Source organism: Oryctolagus cuniculus, chromosome 7, assembly GCF_051225735.1.
Source record: "Oryctolagus cuniculus isolate XC-2025 breed Fujian yellow rabbit chromosome 7, ASM5122573v1, whole genome shotgun sequence".
Classification (NCBI taxonomy): Eukaryota; Metazoa; Chordata; class Mammalia; order Lagomorpha; family Leporidae; genus Oryctolagus; species Oryctolagus cuniculus.
The window spans coordinates 128,554,209-128,577,759 of record NC_142873.1 but is presented as its reverse complement, the minus strand read 5'-3'; the positions used below and the strand labels follow the sequence as shown (position 1 = coordinate 128,577,759).

Sequence of the window (23,551 nt, the reverse complement as noted above, 5' to 3'; positions counted from 1 at the left end):
CCCCTGCTTCCCTGCCTCCTCTCACCCCACCCCCGACCCTCAGGAGAAAAATGAAGTAATCACAGAAGGCAGATGGGGCCTGTGAGAAGCTCTTGGCTAAGGACTGTAGGTCTAAAACCAAGGAAGTGCACAAGAACCATGAAGAGCGCCTTCATGCCAAGAAAAGAGGAGACCAGCAAGGCTCTGTCCAATGAGGAAGAGACTAAGAAATAAAGTTCCCCCTCTCTTGTCCCCACACAGTGGCCTCAGCGATTACAATGGATCAATTATTGAAATAAAACAAGTTCTATTTGCAAAAGAGAAGGAACTCACTGGTTCCTTCTGCTGGCTCCCACTGCTTCTAGTACATACATTATGCCACTCACCTTAAATAAAAAATGGTCATTCCCTTTTTCATGTCATCTCTGTCACAGTAGGAACCCTTTGAGGATAAAAGCTTTATTTTATTTAGCTTTAGCTCCACTCTCCCCAAGATCTAGCACAGGACCTGGTATGTGCTATGTGAATAGAATTGAAATGAACTGAGAATGTCTCATAAATTTTCTTTTGGCCTCCCCATTTGGTGATGGGAAAACTGGGCTGAGAGCCTAGGTCACTGACATCTCCTTTTCTTTTCATTAAGTCAAGTCATGTTATTATCCCTCATGCTTAGCCTCAAGCTTATTATTATTATTATTTGTTAAGTTCACAGGAAATACCTAGTAAATTCTTATTAAATGTAAGTTGCAATCTATAATGTTTGTTTTCTGTTCACAGTGATTGTTTTCAATTTTTACCCAAGGGATGTGTTTATGTCTTGGGGAGGGTAGTAAGGGGAGGGAATATTTAAGAAGGGCAAACTTTAAACTGTGGGAGACAAAAGAAACCTTTCAAAAGTTGGGCCTTGGCTCACAAATATTCTTCCCACAGTCTGCTAGATGCTCTCTTTGGGAATTTGCTGGCCACATCACAATATTCATCTACTCCTTTTGGCTGTGGACTTGTCAGTGAAATAGGGAATTATTGTTTTTAGCATGCTGAGTGAAAGACAAAATTGAAAAGAGAAACTCTACTTTTTGGCAGTCAATGGCAGATCTCAAATATTTATATCTTATTTTTGTTCATAAACCCAGTTCTTGCCTAGTAGAGTCATGGTAAGTTAGAGAGCAAATAATGCTACAGCATTTAATATAAAGAGCATGGAAAGAATTTTCACCACCTAGGACTTCAATATTTCTTTTCAAGCATGCAGAATTTTCATTGGTGGTGGTTTTAATAGTCACGATCTGGATTCATATTTTAAACTGATGGGCCAGTTTATGTGATTTAATCAATCGGGTTCTTTTCCCTCACTTTATTGTAAACAAAAATTTCCAGATGGCTGATCTTTCTCCTGTGTTTTTTAAATTGGAAAATATGGTTTTGGAGACCCAGCCTTTATTCATTTAGCAACTATTTATTGAGTGCCTATTATATACCAAGTACTAAGGAGAGTTTTAGCCTCTTGGGATGCATTGATGAGCAAAATAAAGATCCAGCCCATATGGACCTTACATTCTAGCAGGAAGGCAGTATAAATCTTGAAGTTAAATAATAAGCAAGTAAAGTTACAGTATATTAAAAGGTAAAATGTACTTTGGGAATAAGAAAAAGTTGGGCAGGAAGAAATGGTGGGGAGAGGGAGAACACCACACTGAAAGCTATATGGTGTTTTTTTTTTTTTTTCTTCTTGTTTTTGTTTTTTGACAGGCAGAGTGGACAGTGAGAAAGACAGACAGAAAGGTCTTCCTTTGCCGTTGGTTCACCCTCCAATGGCCGCCACGGCCGGCGCACCGCACTGATCCGATGGCAGGAGCCAGGTATTTATCCTGGTCTCCCATGGGGTGCAGGGCCCAAGTACTGCACTCCCTGGCCACAGCAGAGAGCTGTGTCTGGAAGAGGGGCAACCGGGACAGAATCCAGCGCCCCGACCGGGACTAGAACCCGGTGTGCCGGTGCTGCAAGGTGGAGGATTAGCCTAGTGAGCCGCGGCGCCGGCCACTATATGGTCTTAAAGTCTTATAGAGGCTATGGAGATTTTGGGCTTGTGTTTGATTTAAATCTTTCTAAACTTTCTATTTAGTAACTTTAGAAGCAAATACAAAAGGAGTAGCTGACATTAGTAAAAATGGTGGAGTAAAGTCCTCCAAAACCACTCTCTTTCATATGAGAATACTGTCAAAATTGTCAAATTTTTTTTTTAGATGTGCATCATAAGCAGTGATCAAACCATGTCATTTCTTTCAAAATCTGTTGGTCATTGCTCATCCTTTGTTCAGTTTATACAGACACTAAAGAGTATAGTTGTATTGCTTCCTTGTCGTCCAGTGATACAAGCACATGGCAATTTACAAAAATGGTTAAAAAAGAATTGGTCAACAAAATGAAAGTGCAGCAAAGAAATGAAAAATGATAATGCTGGAAGTGGAACTAAAATTGAGAGTAGATGGGGTTAGAGAAAAAATAGCTGATTGTGGGAATGCTGACCCTGCTGTCATGATGGACCGTGGGTATGCAGCCAGAGGAATTTAGTCAACTTATCTACATTTATGAAGAAAGTGTTAATAAAATGGATGAGGATGTCCCAAAAGAAGCAATGGCAGCAAAAACCTTCACATTAAGGGAATTCATGAAACTGAAAATATAGAGAATAAAATGTTACTACCTGATACAAACTTAGAAAGGAATGTGACAATTTTTCAAGGCATAGAGAAATTGCTTGTTGCAAATTATAAGATGTACCACAAGAAAAAAGAGGCAAGCTCTTTTCAAAGTATTCTCATTAAGATTTTTCATTAAAGAAAGCAATTTAATCCCCATTTTTCCTAATGCTTTATATCACAGTCCACTAAATAATTATTACTTTTGTTGTTTCTCTTATATTTCCCTATAATTTATAGTTGACAGTGGCAGAGTTTTTTGGAACAAAAATTGTTATTTTTATTTTCATTTGAAAGCCAGAGAGACAGAGAAAGATCCTCAACTCACTGGTTCATTCCCCAAATGCCTACAACAGCCAGGGGTGGGCCAGGCCAAAGCCGGTAACCTAGAACCTAATCTGGGTCTCCCATGTGAATGGAAGGCGTCCAAGAACTCAAGCCATCACCTGCTGCTTCTCAGAGTGTACATTAGCAGGAGGCTGGAATCAGAAATAGAGCCAGGACTCAAACCCAGGTAATTTGATGTGAGGTACAGACATCTCAAGTAGTGTCTTAACCACTAAGCCAACACTCATCCCATGAATTAGTTTCTTTATACACCACAAACAACCTTATGAGGGAGGCATTACAATTATCCTTATTTTAGGTGGAAATCTGGGGGCCAGCATTATGGCATGGTGGATTAAGCCTGTGACACTGGCGTCCTACATGGGTGCCAGTTTGTGTGGCTGCTCCATTTCTGATCTAGCTCCCTACTAATGCACCCAGGGATGCTAATGCCTAAGATGGCCCAGGTACTTGAGCCCCAGCACCAATGTGGGAGCCTCAGATGGAGTTCCTGGCTTTGGCCTGGCTCAGCCCTGGCCATTACAGTCATCTGTGGAATCAATCAGTGGATGGAAGATCTGAAGGTCTCTCTGTAACTCTGCCTTTCAAATAAATAAATATTTTTTTAAAGGTGGAATCTGGGGGAGAGCCGTTGGACCAGTGGTTAAGTCACTGTGGGGGATGCCTGCATCCCACACTGTAGGGCCTAGTTGGAGTACTAGGTACTCTGTTTCCAATCCAGCTACCTGCTGATAGGCATCAGGGAGGCAGCAGATGATGGTTCACGTACTTGCATCCCTGCCACCCATGTGAGACCTAGATTGAGTTTATAGATAACAGACCCTCTTCAAATTCTAGCGTCATCACTTACTACCCATCCTGGGCAAACTACTTAAATCCTCTTTTCACTAGGTTTCTAGAAATGGGCATCTAGAAAGGGGCATAATAACAGTATTTCATAGGTTTGTTGAGAAGATAAACAAGATAATAAAGCAAGCACTTAGCACACTGCTTTGCACTAAGAGGGTTATCAGTCACTGTCAAACTTGTATTTGAAAATTGTTCACTTCAGAAGGAGAGAAACAGAGACAAACATACAGAGAAAGACAGCTTCCATCCTCTTCCTCTGGTTCACTCTCCAAAAGCCCACAATGGTTGGGGTTGGGCCCAGCTCAGAAACAGGAGCCAGAAAGGTGTTCCAGGTCTCCCATGTATGAGGTGAGAACCCAAACACTTCAGCCATCTCTGCCATCTTGCAGGGTCTGCATTGGTGGGAAACTGGAGACAGGAACTGGGGCTGGGAATCAAACCCAGGTACTTCATTGTGAGGCGTGGGTGTCTCAACTGCTAGGCTAAATGCCTACTCTCAAGCTTTTATTATTTTAATACTATGCAAAGATTGTTATAAATCAATAGGAAAAATAAAATCTACCAATAAAAATGAACAAAACACACAAATGCTAATTAATAAAGAAAACTGACAATATAGTAAATAAAGCAATGGAAATTAAAATAAAAATCATGCCACTTTTCAGGACATCAAATTGTTTAAAATATTAAATGTTAATGCCTATAGGTGCTAAGGGTTTAGGAAATAGATACTAAGGGGAGTGAAAAATTAATTTATCCTTACCACAGGACAAGTCAGCAGTTTGATAGTGATTTCTGGAAGTTACTCCAAGGAAATAATAAAATAGGTAATGCAAAAGTTGTATAAGACAATATTTATGGCAACTGGCTGGAAGGGGCTGGGAGACTGAGGAGGGCGGTAGAATGCAATTTACTGTGGAATACTTAGGGACAGAGTGAGGTGTTGGGTGGCTACAAGACAACAGATCCTTGTGGCACCAAGCAAGATAAAAGTATTTTATAGATAGAAGCAGTCTGTGGCTAATTGGAGTGCACCTGAACTTCTACTATTTATTTAAAGTGTTTATTTATTTGAAAAGGTGAGAGAGCAAGCGAGCGAGCTTGCTTTTATCTGCTAGTTCACTCCCCAAATGGTCACAACAGCCAGGAGCCAGGAACTCCATCTAGGTCTCTCACACAGATGGCAGAGACACAAATACTTGGGCCATCACTTACTGCTTCCCATGGTGTGCATTAGCAGTTGGCTGGATTGGAAGAGGAGGCTGACTTGATCTCAGGCACTCTGATACAAAATGCGAATATCCCAAGTGGTGGCTTAACTATTGCACCATGTTGCCAGCCCCTATTTTATTATTATTATTATAGTTATTATTTTATTTGAAAGGCAGAGCTAGAGATCAAGCTTTGATTCACTGCTTCACTTCCCAAATGCCAGCAACATCCAGGGCTGGGCCAGGCTGAAGCCAGCAACCAGAAACTCAATCAGGATAATCAGGATCTCTTTCCAGGATGGCAGGGACCCAAGTGCTTGATGTTTCATCTTCTATCTCTCAGGGCATGCAATAGCAAGAAGCTGGATGAGAAGAGGAGTAGACTGGAGTCAACCAGGCACTCTGATATGGGATGCAGGCATCCTAAGTAGTGCTGTAACTGCTGCACAAAATGCCCGTTCCAGCACCTGGCCTTTGAAAAGAAGCAACATTTCAGACGTTAGATAAGGGACATCCCAAGGTCTGGCCCGGCAAGACAAGCCTGGCAGGTAATCTTAAGGACTTTTTTTTTTTTTTTAAACCCTGTCATAGTGCTGAGGATGACCTCCAGGAACACCTGCGGCAGCTGGAGGGCAAGATGATGGTTATGTCCAAGATGGTTGCAGTCACGTCAAGCTAAATCCCCAGTCTCCCTAGGAATTCAGCATCTCATCAGGTCCCACTGGTTAGAATGATCCTGTTCTGACCCCTGATCATATGATACTAGTATGTGCATTTTTCCTTTTTAGATCTTACACAGATGGTATTAAATGTAGTCTTTATGGTTATTTGGTTTGCTATATGTGTCTCCCATTAGTTTAAATACCACGAAGGCAGAAGTTATCTCTGCATTAGCTACTGTTTTATCCCTGCACTTAGAACGGTGCCTGAAACAGGTGCTGGATACATATTTGTTTACTGAATGAATGATCAGTTAAATGCAAAAAAGACTACAAAACATACACTGCAGGAGCGAACAGGCCACGAAGACGAGGCCAGCACCGGGCCTGGAAGCTACCTCCTCCAGGCAAAGGACAGAGACAGGAAAGGTGCGCCCCCTACCGGCGAGAGATTGCTGGGAACAGCAGAGCCGGCTGAGAATGGAGGTCTCCGGTTCTAACTCTCAGTTCCCTGGGTGGTCGGGAAGGGGCCTGGCAGGCACAGGATGGGGGCCATTGGGGAAGCTGAGCTGGGGTCCTAAGCTGTGTTTGGGGGAGCTCTCCAGCTTCAGGGTGAGCGCGGCACAGAGAAGGGCTCAGCGCCACTTCCCAAATCTCACGGCCAGGACAGTGTCAGGGCTCACCCTAGAGGACAACGCGGGGAACAGCTGCAAGGGTGGGACAGCTGGGACCCCGGGGCTGTGCTTGAGCTGTGCCTGCCCACAGTGGAGGAACTGTACCCACACGGGATCCCTCACGGTGATTGGTCCTTACACACTGCACCTTGGCTGGGTAGCAGCTGCACGTAGGTTGGGGAGTGGCAGTGAGGTGGGCTCCCCCTGGCTGTCAGCCAGCTAACTTTGCCTTCTGTTATGAAATTCTTTTACCCACTTGATTCCAAAAGCGGCCTCCCATCCTCAAAATCGAAAGCCACACGCATCCCAGAGTGATGCTAGGGCAGGCCTCCCCTCCTCTTCCCTTTCTGAGCAGGATCGTCTTTAAGTCCATGCTCAGCTCCACTGAATGTCTGTCACCAAGAAACTTGACACACTTCTCCTTGGCTCCCCCAGCAGAGCCCAGAAGTCCTGGAAGAGCCTTCTCTAGCTCTCTGGCGTACAGCAATTTCCTTGTGTGCTTCCTGTGCCTAGCACAGAGCCCAATAAACAGACCCTATGAGCCAAAAAACATTCTGAAGGAATGAATTCATTCATTTATTCAACTTTCCCATGTGTAAGGCCTTCTTCTGAAGGCATGTCCCAGAGGCCCTCGAGCGCAGGGCTGGGGCAGGAACGTGCAGAATAGGCTTTATTTTTGAGTTGGATATTGGGGAACTGTTCATTTCAGAGAGGATATAACTGGCCTTAAACTGTGCAAAAAACAGCAGACGGGAAGTCAGGCTGCAGGTGATGCAGGAGTGACTGTGGGGTAGTGGTGATGGGTTTCATGTTGAATGGACATAGCTTCTGAGCCAGGGCAGGTGGCGACACTTTGTCAGTTGAGACCGGTTTGGAGGAAGGGCAGAGCTCACTCCTCGGTTATGAGGGAACGGGAGAAAAACCAGTATGTGACAGAGGTGGCGCTCAGCCATTTTATTCGTGAGCAGGCGACTACGGGGGATGACCATCACTCCCTAGCCATCCTGACCCCTGCTCAGGAGCCGCTGGCATCACCATCCAGAGTTTTTAGTTTTGAGTCACAGTTGAAGCCAGAAGAAAGGAGAAAAGAGGTGGAGCCAAAAATGGAAGCTAAGTCCACGAGGTGGGGAGCTAGGCAGCCCCCTTCAAGTAGCTCAGGCCTGGCAGCTTGTGCTGGGCTTGTCTGGAAGATTCCTCCGGTGGAGGCTAAACACCTTGGGAAGCAAGTCCCAGCACGAGTAGGGCTTGTGGGTTTGCGGGGCTGCACCGCCAGTGTCAACTCCAACCACACACAGGAGCAAGGCGCCAGGTTCTGGGTTTCTGAAGGCGTCTGCTCACATCAGGCGGCAGCTGTCACTGGTGCAGGGCAGGGGTGTTCGCCCTGGGTGAAGCCAAGTGGGACTGGGCAGGCGCAATGCTGCCAGCCCACGCTATCCCAAGGCACCGCCTCACTCCTCCCAAGGGCTCATGTCGGTGTCGATGGCCACACAGTTGTAGGCAGCGTAGCGGAGCTTCTCCTCACACACTTTGGCACTGCGGGGTTGAGGTCTTGCTCAGCCCCCTTCACCACTCCCAGGGGGATGGGCCTCCAGCCTGTACACTTCTGTGCCAGAAGTCCTCCCCCACCAAGGACACCATCTTCTCCTGCCCCCTGGCTTGAGCCTAGGAAAACTCACCTGACATAGTGTGGCAGGAAGAGGGTGCTGGAGCAGGTGGAAGACTCAGGCAGTGCATCTGTGGTCTCGTAGCTGGAGGTAGACAGGGACACAGAGTAGGATGATTTATGTCTGTGCAGGAGGCCGGCTGCAGCACCTGCAGACCCCACCTCCGCACTCACCCCAGTTTGTCTGGGTAGATGTAAATCCGTGCTGGTAGGCGGCTGCGGCCCGTGACAAAGCGCAGGAAGCGGCTCCGGTCCTCTGGATGGACGAGGAGGAAATCAGCGTGTATGCTAGCAGTAGGGGAGGTTCTGCAGCTTCTACCCTGCCCCTGTCCTGCAAGTGGCGCCCCGCCCTCCTGCACTGACCGTTGGTGAAGTTGTTCAGTGCTTCCCAGAAATACTGCACCCGTGTATCAGATGGTTCGAAGTCCTCAAACCGAGCTGGAGGAGACAGGACCAGACTTCCTTCTTAGGTCTCAGCCATCCCAGTCCTCAAGACCCACCCTCCCGCACTGTGCTCCTGCGCGGCCCTGTCCTGGCCCCACACACCCCTCTGTGTGGAACTCACTGAGCTTGCGCAGAGCGTCCACAGTGACCTCGGGGTCCCCGCACACTTTCTTCTCCAACTCTTGCCAGGTCAGCAAGTCCAACACAGCCTGTGGCACCACCTTTAGCAGACCTGCCTGCATGGCTGCCACCTGGTGGTAGGGGGGGATGCCTGACTGAGGAAGAGGGCACAACTCCCAGCTTATACTGTGGGCATCTGCAGCCCTCTGATAAGCAGTAACGTGGGACACAGGATGGTGGGGGCCGGAGTTTCCAGGATAGGTTCTGATGGCCTGTCGGGCTGGGCTCTGGCTACTAAGGGCTGGGGCTCAAGAAGGTCCAAAGCTCTCTGATCCGCCGGCCCTCACGCACTACCTGCTCCTTGCTCTCCTCTAGGCGTGCCTTCTGCACCAGTCGGATGAAACGAGAGCGGTCTTCATAGCCCACCACGATGCCTGTGCCCCCGGGGACCAGCTCCACCACCTGCTGGTCACTCAGCACAGTGGTGAATGTTAGCTCCTTCCCAAATTTGAACTCAAATGTCTCCTTGTCCATTCCTTCCATCACTTCCAGGAGCTTCACCTGGGAGACAAGGGGACAGAGGCAAGGAGATCAGCCTTTCGCTGTAGACACACTCCCTGTCTTTCCTTGAGGTGCTCTCGGGGAAGCAGCAGAGAGAGCCGGGCAAGGCAGCCTCAGGCAGGCAATGGGTGTGAGGATGCCGCACGTGGAGACCAGGAAAGGCACCAGGCTGAACCTAAATAATGATGCCTGGGAGCTGGCTGAGTCTTACAGGAAGACAGAGAACATCTTGGAGAAAGTTAGAGCAAAAGGTCCGAGGAATCTCTTTGGCTGTAGTCTGAATGTGAACCAAGGGGCTAGGGACACAGGGACCACGGAGGCCTTCACAGAGCCCTCTGAGAGTTCAAACAAGGTCAGGGAAGTCATTACGTTGGCTGCATGGAGACCAGGTGGGAGGAACGGAGACAGGGACGCTGGCTTCTATAGTAAGTGGTTAGGTCAGAAAGGTGGCCTGAAGTAGGGGGCAGTAGTGAGATGGACGTGTGGAAAGACCAGGAGGGAGACTTGACAGAATGTGAGGGGAGAGGGAGGGAGAAGAGTGAAGGTGACCCTGGGAGCTTGGCATGGGGAGAAGCGGGAGCAATGCCATCTGAGACAGGGAGCCACGGAGGGCAGCAGACTGGGGAGCCGAGGAAGAGCGCTGAGCCAGAGGTGCTGCCTTGGAACAAATGCCCAGGATGCAGGTGCATCTGGGTCCCTGTGCTTAGGAGAGGGGCTGAGGCTGGCGGTCAGGGCTTTATCGTGATAGAGACAGTAGTTAAAGCCATGGGAGTAGATGGGACTGGAGAGGGAGCAGGTGTATGGTAGAAGAGGGTGCAGGACAGCCCAGGCGAGGACGAACTCTAGGGACAGGGCAGAGCGAACACTGGTCCCAGACCCTACTCACCAGCACAGAGTCCACGGCTGGGAAGTCCTTGCTCCAGCTCACCTCCTCCCCAGAGAGCTGCTTCCACACGAAACCGGGCAGAGCCAGGACCTGTGTGACAAACACATGCCACCGCCTGCCCACCCTGAGCGGCCCGGGTTTGCTGACTCTCCTCCTGCTCGCTAGGATGTGGATGAGGCTACTCACCAGGAACTCCTTACCCCGCAGGGCAGCCCCCATCAGCTGTCCAATCCACTCATACTTGGCAAAATCTCGGCAGGAGGGGTTGGGCACATACATGTCGCGGGCCTCGCCAGTGCCATTGCCCTGGCCCAGAGACAGAGCTGTTAGCACGGCATGGGACGACTGCTTCCCTGCCCCAGCTGCCTATCTTCCATTAGGGGTCCTGAATGCCTCCCCCTCGCCCCAAATGTCCAATGGCTGCTCCTCTCCTTGTTAGCTTGGCGGGTTCACTGGGCAGCCCCTCCCTCTTCTGCTCCCTTTGCTAGCTCAGTCTGGATTTGCAGAGACAGAAGAGCAGAAACAACCTGGGAGGTTACCTGATTGGCCGTGCGCACAAAGAAGGGCAGAGGCACAGGGGTGTCGGCTGAGCTGGGGCACAGCTCTTCTGACATGTCTGCCAGACTGTCCCGGAAACCGCCACCTGAAACGACAGGCGCCCTCGGCGGGTACTCACACTCGTGTCCTCCTCAAGTGGCAGCCCTAGAAGCCCCTGCCATTCCAACAGGGCGACGGGCAGGACCTGCCGCCCTCCCTCAGGGCCTCACCTTGATCAATGATGCCTTCTGCGATGAATTTGCACTCCCACCACTGGTCATAGCGCATGGGCCACCTGGAAGCAGAGGTGATCTTTCCATCATGCTGGTCAGGGCTCAGGGAGATTCACCGCCCCAGGAGCAGCCAGGAGCAGGGCCACAGAGCAAGAATGGTGAGGGGCACCAGGAGCAGTGTGTGGGTCTGTGTGTGTTCACGTGCGCCCTGAGCAAGGCCCGTACCTGTAGTCCAGGGGCTTTTCATACTTGTCAGAGGGCTTGAGGCCTTCATAAACCTGGGGGAAGGGCCAGGGAAGGGAGCCGTGTCAAGACCCTGTCAGGTCCCTTTTGGCTCAGCCCCCAAGGCCCTTAACTGCCCCTCCATCAGTCTGACTCCACATGGTCCGGACCTGGGTGAAGACCGCGTTCTTGCAGGCAGGGTCCCGAGAAGGGCAGGCCCGGTGTTCCATGGCAAGGCGCCGGTTGATGTACAGGCGTGGCATGAAGCTTGGCTTGCTGCTCTCGGAGTCGCGCAGGCACTGGGCCACAAGGCCAGGCCGCTGCCGCGACAGCAGTAGGAACTGCTTCACTTGCTGGTGAGAGAGGTGCAGAGCAAGATCGGTGTGCAGTCAGCTTCTGTCCAGGCCCTGGAACCTGCCTGTATCCCTGGACCCAATTCTACCATTCCAGCCCAAGCTTGGTCCCTGCCTTCCTTGCCACCATGCCCTTTCTTAGTCCAGCCACCAGGGGGAGCCATGTGAAATAATACATCTGACCTCACTTAATACCTTAATAGCTTTTCTTGTGGCTCTACTAACCAAGTCCTTGCTTTAGCGCCTGGGCCTCAGTTACAGTGCCTGCTTCCTGCCTACCCTCTTAGCCTCGTCCTCCTGTCACACGAACACCTACCCGCACACGTCTCATCTTCTTGAGCTGTGGGGGACTCCCAGTATGTACCTTTCTGGCAGCCTGCCTTGCCATCTGTCATGTCCCCTCCCTCAGCCCCTGTGTACGCCACGCACTCGGCTGGGATTTTGACCACTCGTGCCTGGCTTTCTTCCAGTGTTCTCAGACCCAGCAAGGGTCCAGTCCTAGCGTAGGTTTTAGGGACTCGCTGTTGAGACTAGACAGCTACATGAGAAGGAAGAGGAAGCCGACTGCCAAGACCAGCACTGGCTGTGCTCACCTTAATCTCACTGAAGGTGCCCAGAGTGTGGTCCCAGGCTGGTACCAAGTGGTGCAGGACACTGTCGAGGATCTTGATGAACCTGTGGTCGGTGAGTAAAGGCAACCACAGCTGAAGAGCTTGGCATGGAAGGAAGACTCCCAACTTCCCAACAGGAGAGGGCAGGGCCCACAGCCCGCTCTGTGAGATCCTGGGGACCTCCTCCATGCAGACACACAAGGCACAGGGTGGGGAAGGCGGAGGTAGGCCCAGGAGCACAGCCACCTCTGCAGGAGGACAGCTCTGCGGTACAGTACTTCCGGGTCAGTGCCTTCCAGGCGTGGATATCGCACCAGACTGGTCGGCTGGAACAGGTCTGCATTCAACCCTAGTTCCCGCTGTCTGGATGACTTGATCTTGACCCCTCGAAGACGAACGTCAATCCCGTCATCTGGGGGAGAGGGGTCAGAGTGAGGTCATTTAATGTGCCTACCGCCCCTGGGCCCTCAGAACGGGGAAGGGCTCCTTCATGTGTCCCCTTATCCTCTAGAAACTGGGCACCTTTGGGATCCCCTCTTAGTACCAAATTCTCACCTCTACATTCTTGCTGGTTCCTCTGCCCACCATCACAACATTCAACGCTTGAGGGCCCTACCTCAGTTCCTCGTCCAGGAGAGCCCAACCACCGCTATGGCTTTAAGGCAAGCTTATCGCTGGCACCTCCCACCTGGCTCAAGCCCCAGCGCTTCAAGTTCTGGAGTTAGTTCAGCCATTACCCAGCTCCAGGCCTAGCCCCTCCTCTCCAAACTGCCAGCTCGACCCCATCTACACACTGGAGCTCCCTTATAGCCTGAAGCCCCACCTCGGCACTCCACGATGCGGATCTCAATTATTGGGAGGTGGACGGTCATGTCCTCCAGGACACAGACATCCCCGATCAAGGTCCTGAGGAGATGGATGTGAGGCACTTCAGACCGCTGCCTCAGGCCTTCAAGGACTTCTGGGGTCCCACCCAAACTCAGGCTTTTAAGCTCAGCCATGCCCCACTGCAGGACCATGCCCCACCTCCCATCCCAGGTAGGCCTGCTCACTCGTCAATGCTCACGTCACTCAGCTTCTTCAGGTTGTCCCCTTCGCCCCCATAGACCACCACCCGCTTGGGCATAAAGTTGTCATCTGTGGTATCCACTGTGAGGAGCAGCTTCCTGAGGGGTCAGAGTGTGCACCTGACGTCTGCTTACCCACAGGCGTGTGGCTTGCCCCCCAGTCCTGCCCAGAGCCTACATACTTGACAATGGTGCCCTTCTTCATGGTAAGCCGTACCCAGTGCTGGCACTGGGAGCCATCACTCTCCCAGTAGGTATCTGCGTTGCTATCTGTCAGGCAGGACACGTTGAACTCCTCCTGGTTTTGGACAGAGAAGTGGAGTCAGTGAGCACCCTGACTGGGTACGTGCTTTGGGCCAGGGAGCACAAGACAGAAAGCACAGTGGAGTTAGGCTCAAGGGGAAATTGGTATGGGCTGGGGTGGGGCGGGTTTCCTATAGGACTCCCAAGATGAGGAGCTGGCTGGAGTGTGGCCTGTGGGCGTTCTGGTGTAGCTCTGGCCAGGAAGTGGGGGTTCTGGATCTAGCCCTGAGCTGTGACTACATCTTGCCTGGAGTGGGAGGAGTCCCAGCACCCACCGTGTAGGAGGAAACGTCTATGCTCTCCACATACTGCTTCACGCTACCCAGGTTCTCATCCTCCTTGCCCAGGTGGTCATACAAGAAGTGGATCAGGTCCTCGTCGCACTCGTAGGTCCACGTCGGAGGCACATAGCTAAGCAATCCCAAGCCCCTAATTAAGATTGGGACCAGACCTGGGCTCGTTCCTCCCCGCCCCTGCCCAGATCACTCACAGTAGCCTCTGAACAGCTTCCGTGTATGCCTCCGCCGGCTGAGGCCTCGATCCGAGGCGGTGCGAGTATGTCAGGTCCACCACCTGTTCCCACCTGCGGGCACAGAATTGGGGGTGGGATGGGGAGGCATCAGCAGGCGGCAGAACACCATCTCCGGATTTCGAAGCCTTTTCCAAAACTCTATCTCCACACCTCCAGAAGTCCCACCCAAGCCCCCTGCAGACCCCGCCCCTTCCTGCTCTGGCCATCTCTTCTCCAATAGCCCGTGCTCCAGGACGTGCCAGGAGTTCCCAGCTCCCCTGCCCCTTCAGGTGCAGAACCTGAGCACCGGCCGGTAGTCCACGCCGAAGAGCTGCTGCTGCCGCTGGAGGTGGTCCGGAGTGTCGATGGGTACGAGGCGGGCCCCGCCCTCTGCCGGGCGGCACACGAGCAGCCAGCCTTCGTCCAGCCCGCAGTCGCCCAGGTGCTCCGCCAGCTGCTCCTGCCGGCGTGCGCCAGACGGGGACAGCCATCAGGGAACTGCTCCGCTGGCCGCCCTGCCCAGCCCGAGGCAAAGTGCACTGAACGCAATGCCAGTTTAATATGGGGGAGGGGAAGGAACAGCCAGGGGCTTCCCTGGCCCCGCGGGTCTCTTGCGGGGTCCCAGCAGGCCCGAGCGCACCTTTGTCAGCTTCACCCAGAGCCCGTGGCCGTTGCATAGCTCCTCGCCGGTGGTGCGCACGCAGGCGCCGCGCCGGAGCTCGATGCTGTCGCGGGCGGTGCGGAGCGGCCCGGAGCCAGTCCCGGAGGCCGGCCCCGCGGCTCCCACACGCAGCCCTAGGCCCTCCGCCTCCCACACCGGCAGGAGAACGCGCGACGGTCCCGCCGGGTCCTTGTAAAGCTTGTAGAGTACCTCCCGCGGTACGAAAGCCAGCGCTGCCGGCAGCGGCCTCCCGGCGCGGAGGCTCCGTGCTGCCTCCGCCAGGAAGCGCACGCGGCCCAGCAGCTGCCGCGGGGACTCTAGTGCCGCGCCCGGGCCAGGGCCCGCCATGGCGAAGCGACGGAGGCGAGCCGGGAGAGGCGAGCAGAGGGACGCGCCAGTCGGCGAGCTGCAGCCGCGACCTCAGGCTGCGCTTCCCACCACGCCCTGCCCCGCCTACCGACAGCCTTTGCCGTAATTTCTAGACTAAGCGCACCTCCGCGGGGTCCTGGGTACTCATACCCCAGAATGTTCCCTACCTCTGTGTCCCCTCCCCAGCCAACCAGAATCAAGTTCAGAGTTGCGACCTGATGAAATTTTCTCTCTCCATCTCCAGTGCTACTACCATTTGCTCTCCACTGCCTCTATCCCGTGCAAGTCACCATCTAGACTGGATCATCTTAGCAGACATTTCTCTGGTTCTCAAGAGTTCCTGATTTCGCGTTCCAGTCCTCAGCGAGTCCTATCACAACCAGAAGCACCTGTACAAATCTGCTGAATAAAGTGGGGTGACCCTTTCTCCGGCAACTGACAGGAGTCCTGACCCGTTTAGGCTTTTGAAAAATTCTGGTTGTTACGCCTCATCCCAAGAAACTGCCCATCAGTATCCACTTTGATGTGATTGCAGATGTCTGGTCTCTCATCAGTCTGTAACTCCTTAAAGGGGCTCCAGCTGGGGCTGACGCGCTTAGCACCGACCACAGTGCTCAATTCTGAGTAGGTAACGGAAGTATACAGAAGAGGAGTTCAGTTCTCTGTGTACAGCCTCTTTTGCACCGTCTGCTACATTCCTGGCTGGATAAGATTCTTAGACTCGTGGGCAGTGGAAATGACAGTGAGGCCTGGGTCAAACTGGCAGGATTTCCAGACTCTCAGATATGAACACATTTCTGACACCAGCAGTAAGAACTAGTTTTAGCGGAGCTCGTGCCTTTGGACGTTTGGTGTTTCGTCGCTACAGCGGACTTTACGGTGGAAAATGGTTAGGGTCCTACAGGCGGTAGCCGGGGCAGCCCCAGAACTGTCACTGAAGTCCGATCACGTGGCGTCCAAAATGGCGACGCCCTCGGGACGCTTCAGGAAGGGGCGGAGCCTGGACTGCCTGTCTGCTCTTATTAAGGTTCAAGAGGCGAACGCGCTCGCAGTTGCGACATACCATGGAGACGAACGGGTTAGGGTGAGTTCTCTGAAGTAGGCTGTGCGGCTAGCGGGGCTTCTGATCTGAGTCTTCCAACTCAGGAACCTGTATATTCCCCATTCCCTGGGAACCTAGCAAACCAGAACGCCAGTAGTCTGAATCCTGCAACCACGCAGGGACCTTCATTCCTGGGATCTCCTTGCCGGACTGTGTCCCCCAGACTTTTATTCCAGGGGCTATCCTAGGACTTCCAACTAGAACCCCTATTCTGGGATCGTCAACGCTGGGCCTTCTTCGTCCGCCAGTCGGAGGCTCCTGGCCCTGGCACCAGCCCTCTGCCACCCCGGTTCCTACAAATTTCTTGTCCGAAGGTCCGCCTCCCTCAAACTATTCCTGCTGGGCTTTCATCTTTTCTTCCCAATTCCCTTCGGTTGCTTTGAGGTCGGGAACGAGGACTGCGTGTAGGAGAGAGGCCCCAGTGGGGACCCTTGCTACCGTCTTGTGCAGCGCCCGATAGGCACAGAGGGCGGGGAGCCATGGCTTGGGGACTGGCCTGGAGGCGGCAGATAGCGGTGCCAGACTGAATCCGCCTTAAAAGCCAGCGCCTTCCCCAACCCCCAGCCCAGCATACTGACACTATCCCCACCTCCACCTGACCGCCAGACCCAAGGGGTTTCCGGAGCTGAAGAATGACACGTTCCTCCGTGCAGCCTGGGGAGAGGAAACAGACTACACTCCGGTTTGGTGCATGCGGCAGGCAGGCCGCTACCTACCAGGTCAGAGCCAGGACTCGGGCATCTGTGTAAAACTGGAGGGCGAGTTTTGAGTAGGGCAAGGCGCTAGCGGGCCCCAGTACTGAGCCCTGTCTTCCTTCTCCTGTCTGCAGAGTTTAGGGAAACGCGGGCTGCCCAGGACTTTTTCAGCACCTGTCGCTCTCCTGAGGCCTGCTGTGAACTGACTCTGCAGGTGAGGGGTCCAGAAAAGAGGGAGGGACTTATGCCCTCAGCTTGTCACCTAGCAACTTGTTTCCAATTCCCTGCAGCCACTGCGTCGCTTCCCTCTGGATGCCGCCATTATCTTCTCCGACATCCTTGTTGTACCCCAGGTACCGACTCAAAACTGATCCTGGAATGGGTAAAAACAGGGAAAGGACTCTGGAAGTCCTATCCGTTCAGTGAAGGTTCAAGATAAACAATCACCCTATGAAGTGGACAGAGGGTAAGCTAAGGCTAACAGATGGAGTCTGGCTGAATCATATTCTCGTTTTCCTTTCCTCCTGGAATGGGCTGAGCAGAACCTCCTGGAGTTCCAGGTTGAGGACCCAGATATTCTTTCCCCTCCAGGCACTGGGCATGGAGGTGACCATGGTACCTGGCAAAGGACCCAGTTTCCCAGAGCCAATCAGAGAAGAACAAGACCTAGAACGCCTACGGGATCCAGCAACAGTGGCCTCTGAGCTGGGCTACGTGTTCCAGGCCATCACCCTTACCCGACAGCGGCTGGCTGGACGTGTGCCACTGATTGGCTTTGCTGGTGCCCCGGTGGGTGAGACAGGCAGGGACTGCGGAGGGGGAGGTCACTGACAGTTCTGGTGCAGGCACGGGAAGGACGTGTCTTGCACCTGTGACATCCTCTTTGTACCCTTCCGCAGTGGACTCTGATGACATACATGATTGAGGGTGGTGGCTCAAGCACCATGTCTCAGGCCAAACGCTGGCTCTACCAAAGACCTCAGGCCAGTCACCAGCTGCTTCAAATCCTCACGGATGCTCTGGTACCCTATCTGGTAGGACAAGTGGCTGCTGGTGCCCAGGTGAGTCCTGAGAGAGAGACAGATAGGCTGGGGTTCAGTCAACGGGACCCGAAGCAACAGTCTCCTAAAGCTAAGAGGACACATCTTCGTGCCAGGCATGAAGATGGCTGCCTCCAGTGATCTGGTGGATCCCACCTTGACAGTGGCAGGAGGGTGTGGATGCTTCTTGTGTTCAGACCAAACCAGTGCTGGGATCTGGAGGAGGCAACACTATTTGACTGGAACTGGGCTTTATAGGTTCAGGCAGCATCTGGGATAAAAGTCACTTGGGAGAAAACTGAGGCCATTCTATATGTGAAACCTAAGATGCTTTCTGTTTGTGTGTTCTATATTTCTTTTCACTACCTCCTAACTGTAGGCATTGCAGCTCTTTGAGTCCCATGCAGGGCACCTAGGCCCACAGCTCTTCAACAAATTTGCACTGCCTTACATCCGTGATGTGGCTAAACAAGTGAAGGCCAGACTGCAGGAGGCAGGCCTGGCACCAGTGCCCATGGTAAGGACTGGGTGGGTTGAGGCAAGCTGGGCCTGCTGACCACTGGAGGGCAGCAGAAGTACAGCCAAGAAAGGTCAGTGGGTGTAGCAGAGCCCTGTGTGTCCTCAGATCTCTTTTTCCTCCAGATCATCTTTGCTAAGGATGGACATTTTGCACTGGAGGAGCTGGCACAGGCTGGGTACGAGGTAGTTGGGCTTGACTGGACAGTGGACCCCAAGAAAGCCCGGTGAGTGATGGAGTGCATCGTTGGGGTGGAGGTAGAGCAGGGGGAGCAGCTGCCATAGGGCAGTTATTACAGTGTGGCACTGGCTCTGCTTCTAGGGAGCGTGTGGGGAAGACAGTGACCTTGCAGGGCAACCTGGACCCCTGCGCCCTATATGCACCCAAGGTAACAACCATTGTTTTAAGTGTCTGTGAGCTTGTCTGTGTACTCCTATGGCTATAGATATGGTTGTGGGTATTGTGTGTGCATTTTTACTATGTCTGTCTGTTCCCGCCTCTACTCTCTATAATCTAAGTCTTAGGAAGGCAGACGTTTTTATTATTTTGATTTGTGTTTTCTTAATGCCTGGCTCATGCTAGCCTCCAGTACGCTTTGTGGAATGGGTGAATAACGAGTGACAGCAGCTCAGTGTGTGTGTGTCCCTGTTACGTACAGCGCGGAGAGGCTTGCCGGCCTACTCGGTTAACAGTGCCCTGTTGGCCCCCCAGGAGGAGATCGGGCAGCTGGTACAGCAGATGCTGGATGGCTTTGGGCCACAACGTTACATTGCCAACCTTGGCCATGGGCTTTATCCTGACATGGACCCAGAACATGTGGGGGCCTTTGTGGATGCCGTGCACAGACACTCACGTCTACTTCGACAGAACTGAGTGTACACCTTTCTCCTCAAGTACCACTTGATGTTTCCAGAGAATAAAAGTTCCAGAGTTGGGTTTTATGAAACACTCGTGCCCTGATCCTTAGTTCCTTCTTAGCGTGTGCTCCTTCCTTGAGCTTTCCTCTGCATCCTTCCCGTAAGTCTTCGGGCTCAGATATTAGCACTTAACGTCAGGGTTCTCACCACCACCTGGCTCTCATATACCCAAGCCCCAGAGCTACAGGGGGTGGGGTACAGCTTCCTCCTGGTTGGGGCTGTACATTTGCAAGGAAAGAGGTGGGGCGGCTCCCACACCATACAAAGGTGAATTTGATAGAATTTTATATCTGTGGAAGAGGAGAGCAGACCCAAAAGGGGTACAGAAGTGTTCACAACACTTCAGAGAGGCCTGGGAACCAAGATGGGCTCTAAGTGAGAGGGAGAGATCAAAAGATGGGAAGGACATAGACTCAGCGAGACTGCTTAGGGCTGGAGCCTTAGACTAGTGTGTCACCAGGGTAAGATGGCCACTGAAGCCAAGAAGCCCTCTGGCAGCTCAGGGTGGCACTGCGTTATCTTAGGAACATTATCTTCTGTTTATTTCAGATCGTGGGGTTTCTGCCATCGCAATAGCACCTACTTCCTAAGACAAGGCTCTGAGGTAACAGTGAGCGCTAGAGAGGGGTCTCATGTGGCTTCAGTTGTCTGTCTACATCTCCTTGTAGGCAGAGTCAACGCCCCACCCACGCTGGAGCAATGCAGAAGGGAGAGAAGGCCTAATTCATTGAGAGAACACAATATCTGCTTTTAGAAAACGTGACCCATGATTTATTCATAGAAAAGCACTGTGAGTTCACACACTTGCTAAAAAAGGGGCAATTGTGATACAGAAATGGGAGTGGCTTGTCTTTTTGACCAACCCATTGGGCTGAGGTGTTGTAGGGGCCCTTGGCTGGACAGTAAGACTCCAGTAGCCACAAACAGCAAATACAACTTACTGGTCAGTTTGCAATAAAAAAGGTGACATAAAGAGTTTACCAAACAAAGGAAAAAGCAGACAGGTCCTTAGTTCACACTCTAGCTATACCACCCCTTCTCTATCAAGCCCCATCCCAACTCAGGAACTAAGACAGGAAATAGGAAACACCAAGACACTGGTCTCCAATTGACTCATTCAAATATCTTAACTACCTCCTAAAACAACTCCAGGCTTAGCACAGGGGTCAGGAAGTAGCAGGAAGATAGCAGAGTGTGGCTGTCGGCTAGGGGTTTGCCCTCTAAGGCTAAAACTTAGGAAGGGAAAGGCCAAATGAATACCAGCCCCAGCCTCCAAATCAGTGACCAACAGGACTGTGACAAAAGCAGGCAAAGGAAGTCTGAGGTAGAAAGACAGGGGAAGAAAGCAAGGATAGGGTAGGAACTGTAGCACTAAAGCAGTCAGTCTCAGGGCAGAGGGAGGCGTGCTCAGAAGCTTGTTAAACAAGAGAGAATGGTGACCTCAGGAGGCACAGGGATGGTGAACCAATGTTCAGCTGGTGAGAGAGACTAACAGGAATGAAGGAGAGATCTGGCAAAAGGAAAAAGGACACATTTATGCAGATGCTCAAACAGAACTACACAGACATACCTACATGAAGCAATACCCTCAGTTACACACACACACACACACACACACACACACACAGATCCCTGGGGAGCAGGCATCACACAGGTACAAATATGTTGATACACATGCCCCCATGTGTGCCTAGATACACATACACATTAAAAACGCATAGACAAGATAGGCATTCTCACATGTATATGTCACCCTGAAACCCATGGTACAGCACACACATGTATTCACACACACTTGGGCACAAAAGTAACAAGTACACATCAAGATATATGTGCATATACAGACTGGCATGCACAGATATATCTACATACATAGACCCAGGTACTTAGCCAGGCTTGGCACAGGGGTCAGGAAGTAGCAGGAACATAGCAGAGTGTGGCTGTTGGCTAGGGGTTTGCCCTCTAAGGCTAAAACTTAGCAAGGGAAAGGCCAAATGAATACCAACAACTTAGCCACGAAGATAGACACACACACACACACACACACACACACATACACACATGAAACCAGATGCTCTCTAACACAAAGGTGGTCAGAGTAGATGAGTATGAGCTCAGCAGCTTCCCAAACCTTCGTCTTCTCCCTGCACTTGTTTCTCAGGGGCTCAGCAGGCTCTTGGAGAAGCTGTATGAAGCAGGAGCAGGAGCTTCAGTGTCTTCATAGCTTCATGAGGTGAAAGTCAAGTCCAGTCCTGGCCTATGCCCATCACCTACCACCAGGCTATAGATGTCTCATCAGCAGGCTGGGGTTTCTGCATAGATTGGACTTGGGATTTATTCCAACTGGCCATTTTCTTCCCTGCCACCCTCATTCTTCTGCTACCAATAGCATACACTCTACAAGGGAAACCTGAGAAATGGTTGTGTCTCCTCAGAAAACAGGCCTAACCTCCCACCCACAGCTACTTCAAGTGCCCATCAAATCAGAAACGGAATTATAAATAGTTACAACTTTACAATAATTGGCAACACATATACTATAGTATTTACAGTACCATAAATGCTTGTTTCTCTGGTTAAGCAATCCCTGAGATGGAACAGTGTTCTGTGTTTGCCAAGGGGGGGAGGGCCAATGCCCAGGACACGCAGGATATAGGGCGTGAGGTGGCATGTTGTGGGGTTTCTGATGGATCTGCAGGGCCCAGCTCCTCCAGGAACAGTGGGCTGTGGTGAAAAGCTTGCCAAGGCAGACATATTGGCTACAGCTAGACTCTCTCTGTCTTTAGCCCTGTGGTCCTTTGGCCTCAGCCACAAGTGCTCAGAAATCTCTCAGGGTGGACAATGTTCCAGGTCCTTGGCCTGACCTGACGTATCTGGGAGCTCAGGCTGCCCTGCGGGGAGACATCTGCCTTCTCAGCCAAAGCGCTCGCGCACCAGCAGCATCAGCTTCTTCTTGCCTTTGTAGATCTGTTTGAGGTTGTCGATGAACTGGGCAAACTGCAGGTGGCCGTCCTGGGGCAGCAGGAAGGTCTCTCGAGCCTTGCTCAGGAACTCGATGAACTCTCCGTAGTGGCGGGGGCTGATGTGTGTCAGGCGTGAGTGTGTAGTGTTGATGTAGGCATTGATGGTGGCATCCAGCAGCTGGCGCAGCGGAGCCTTGTCAGTGGACATGAGTTTTCCAGAGCTGCGGCGGCCTGGGATGCCGGCCAGGCCAGGTGCAGTCACTGTGCAGCGCCGCAGGATATCAGACAGGACTGTGGCGCAGTGCACACTCTTCACCACCAGGGGGATGAGGGCCGCCAGCTCATTCTTGCCCAGAGAGTGGCTGAGGGCACATGCCCAGAGCACATCATTGATGGCGGGGTGGGTATCCTGGTTGTAGGCCAGGTTAAGATGGCTCATGGCTAGGGAGGCCAGCTTGAAGGCACGCAGCGGGTAGCCACGGAGCTCCATGTAGCGGGCAATGGTGAACAGCTGGGAATGGGTCATGCCACCGGCAGCAGCATCAATGGCAATCTGGTAGGCTGCCTCAAAGGCGATGTGGTCTTTCTCACAGAGTGTAAGGGCTGACAGGGCACAGCTCTGAGGATCCTTCATAGCACACTGCAGGGCCAGCGTGCGAGCACAGCTGGCCAGCTCCTCCCTCTGTGGATAGTCAAGACTGAGGCGCAGGATAGTGGTGTGGGATACGGCTGTGGCAGCTACAATGCTCGTAGCCTCAGTCGGGGTGAAGAGTGTGTACCAGCTCTGCAAGATGCTCACCAGGGCCCGCACACCTGTCGGGAAGAGCCTGAGCTCAGCTGTGGCCATCTGGGTCCCAATCCAGGTCTGCCCAGACTATCATGCAGGGTCTGAACTTGGCCTGTAGAGATGTGTCCTCCCTTCTCCTTAGCAGGCTTGAGATGATCTAAGGCAAACCAGGGCAAGGGGAGCGTCCCGGATGGCCAGATCTAATCTGGGGTCTCTTCCTAAACCTTTCTTTCCCAGGTAGCGGGCTGGCCGAAGGTTTCTGCAGTGCCTTAGCCCTCACAAGGATGTGGCAGTAGAGCCTGTGGTTTGCTCGCTGCCAGGCCCCAGGTAGCAGGTCTGCCTGGCGTTCTAGCTCAAGTGGGGCTTCCGAGGGTAGAGTTCTGTGCTAGCGCTTTGGACTCTAGAAGGGATCTGAACCTTCAAGTTGTGTGGGATTTGAGAGGGACTGAATCAAACCATTGGGCTCAGGGGAGCACAAGAGCACTGCTGGGGAAAAGTCACCCTCTCAGACATGCTGGCATTGGGCTATGGTCCAAGCAGGGAGGGCAGAACTTAGGCTGGCTGAACAGA

General features: G+C 52.2%; 3 protein-coding genes across 9 annotated transcripts in view; 1 reads left to right on the top strand and 2 right to left on the bottom strand.

Moving 5' to 3' along the window:
• Positions 1-6,967: 6,967 nt before the first annotated feature.
• Positions 6,968-15,052, bottom strand: HECTD3 (HECT domain E3 ubiquitin protein ligase 3). Of its 2 annotated transcripts, none has more exons than XM_002715142.6 (21): positions 14,571-15,052; positions 14,230-14,390; positions 13,910-14,002; positions 13,695-13,830; positions 13,299-13,414; positions 13,102-13,215; positions 12,873-12,955; positions 12,296-12,461; positions 12,032-12,113; positions 11,256-11,438; positions 11,089-11,141; positions 10,861-10,925; positions 10,633-10,736; positions 10,280-10,399; positions 10,094-10,183; positions 9,001-9,207; positions 8,648-8,777; positions 8,446-8,520; positions 8,257-8,338; positions 8,096-8,167; positions 6,968-7,952 (listed from the first exon to the last, which is right to left on the bottom strand). In XM_002715142.6, the coding sequence occupies exons 1-21, from the start codon at positions 14,937-14,939 to the stop codon at positions 7,868-7,870; spliced, it is 2,586 nt and encodes an 861-aa protein (XP_002715188.1). In that variant the 5' UTR covers positions 14,940-15,052; the 3' UTR covers positions 6,968-7,867. The 2 variants fall into 2 exon arrangements, with proteins under 2 accessions (XP_002715188.1, XP_089156897.1); XM_089300771.1 differs by having other exon boundaries at positions 13,102-13,198; positions 14,571-15,020.
• Positions 15,053-16,008: 956 nt separating this feature from the next.
• UROD (uroporphyrinogen decarboxylase) lies at positions 16,009-19,260 on the top strand. Of its 4 annotated transcripts, none has more exons than XM_002715141.6 (10): positions 16,009-16,044; positions 16,669-16,781; positions 16,892-16,971; positions 17,048-17,110; positions 17,349-17,546; positions 17,657-17,818; positions 18,177-18,314; positions 18,440-18,540; positions 18,636-18,702; positions 19,026-19,260. In XM_002715141.6, the coding sequence occupies exons 1-10, from the start codon at positions 16,025-16,027 to the stop codon at positions 19,185-19,187; spliced, it is 1,104 nt and encodes a 367-aa protein (XP_002715187.3). In that variant the 5' UTR covers positions 16,009-16,024; the 3' UTR covers positions 19,188-19,260. The 4 variants fall into 4 exon arrangements, with proteins under 4 accessions (XP_002715187.3, XP_089156905.1, XP_089156904.1 ...); XM_089300779.1 differs by having other exon boundaries at positions 17,048-17,223; XM_089300778.1 differs by having other exon boundaries at positions 16,627-16,781.
• A 719-nt stretch (positions 19,261-19,979) lies between these two features.
• Positions 19,980-23,551, bottom strand: part of ZSWIM5 (zinc finger SWIM-type containing 5) — a 188,757-nt gene continuing 185,185 nt past the window's right edge. For all 3 annotated transcript variants that reach the window (XM_008265350.5, XM_051857851.3, XM_051857849.3), the window contains one exon: positions 19,980-23,007. In XM_008265350.5, coding sequence (XP_008263572.5) covers positions 22,145-23,007 — 863 coding nt within the window. In that variant the 3' untranslated portion in view covers positions 19,980-22,144. The remainder of the gene's footprint in view (positions 23,008-23,551) is intronic.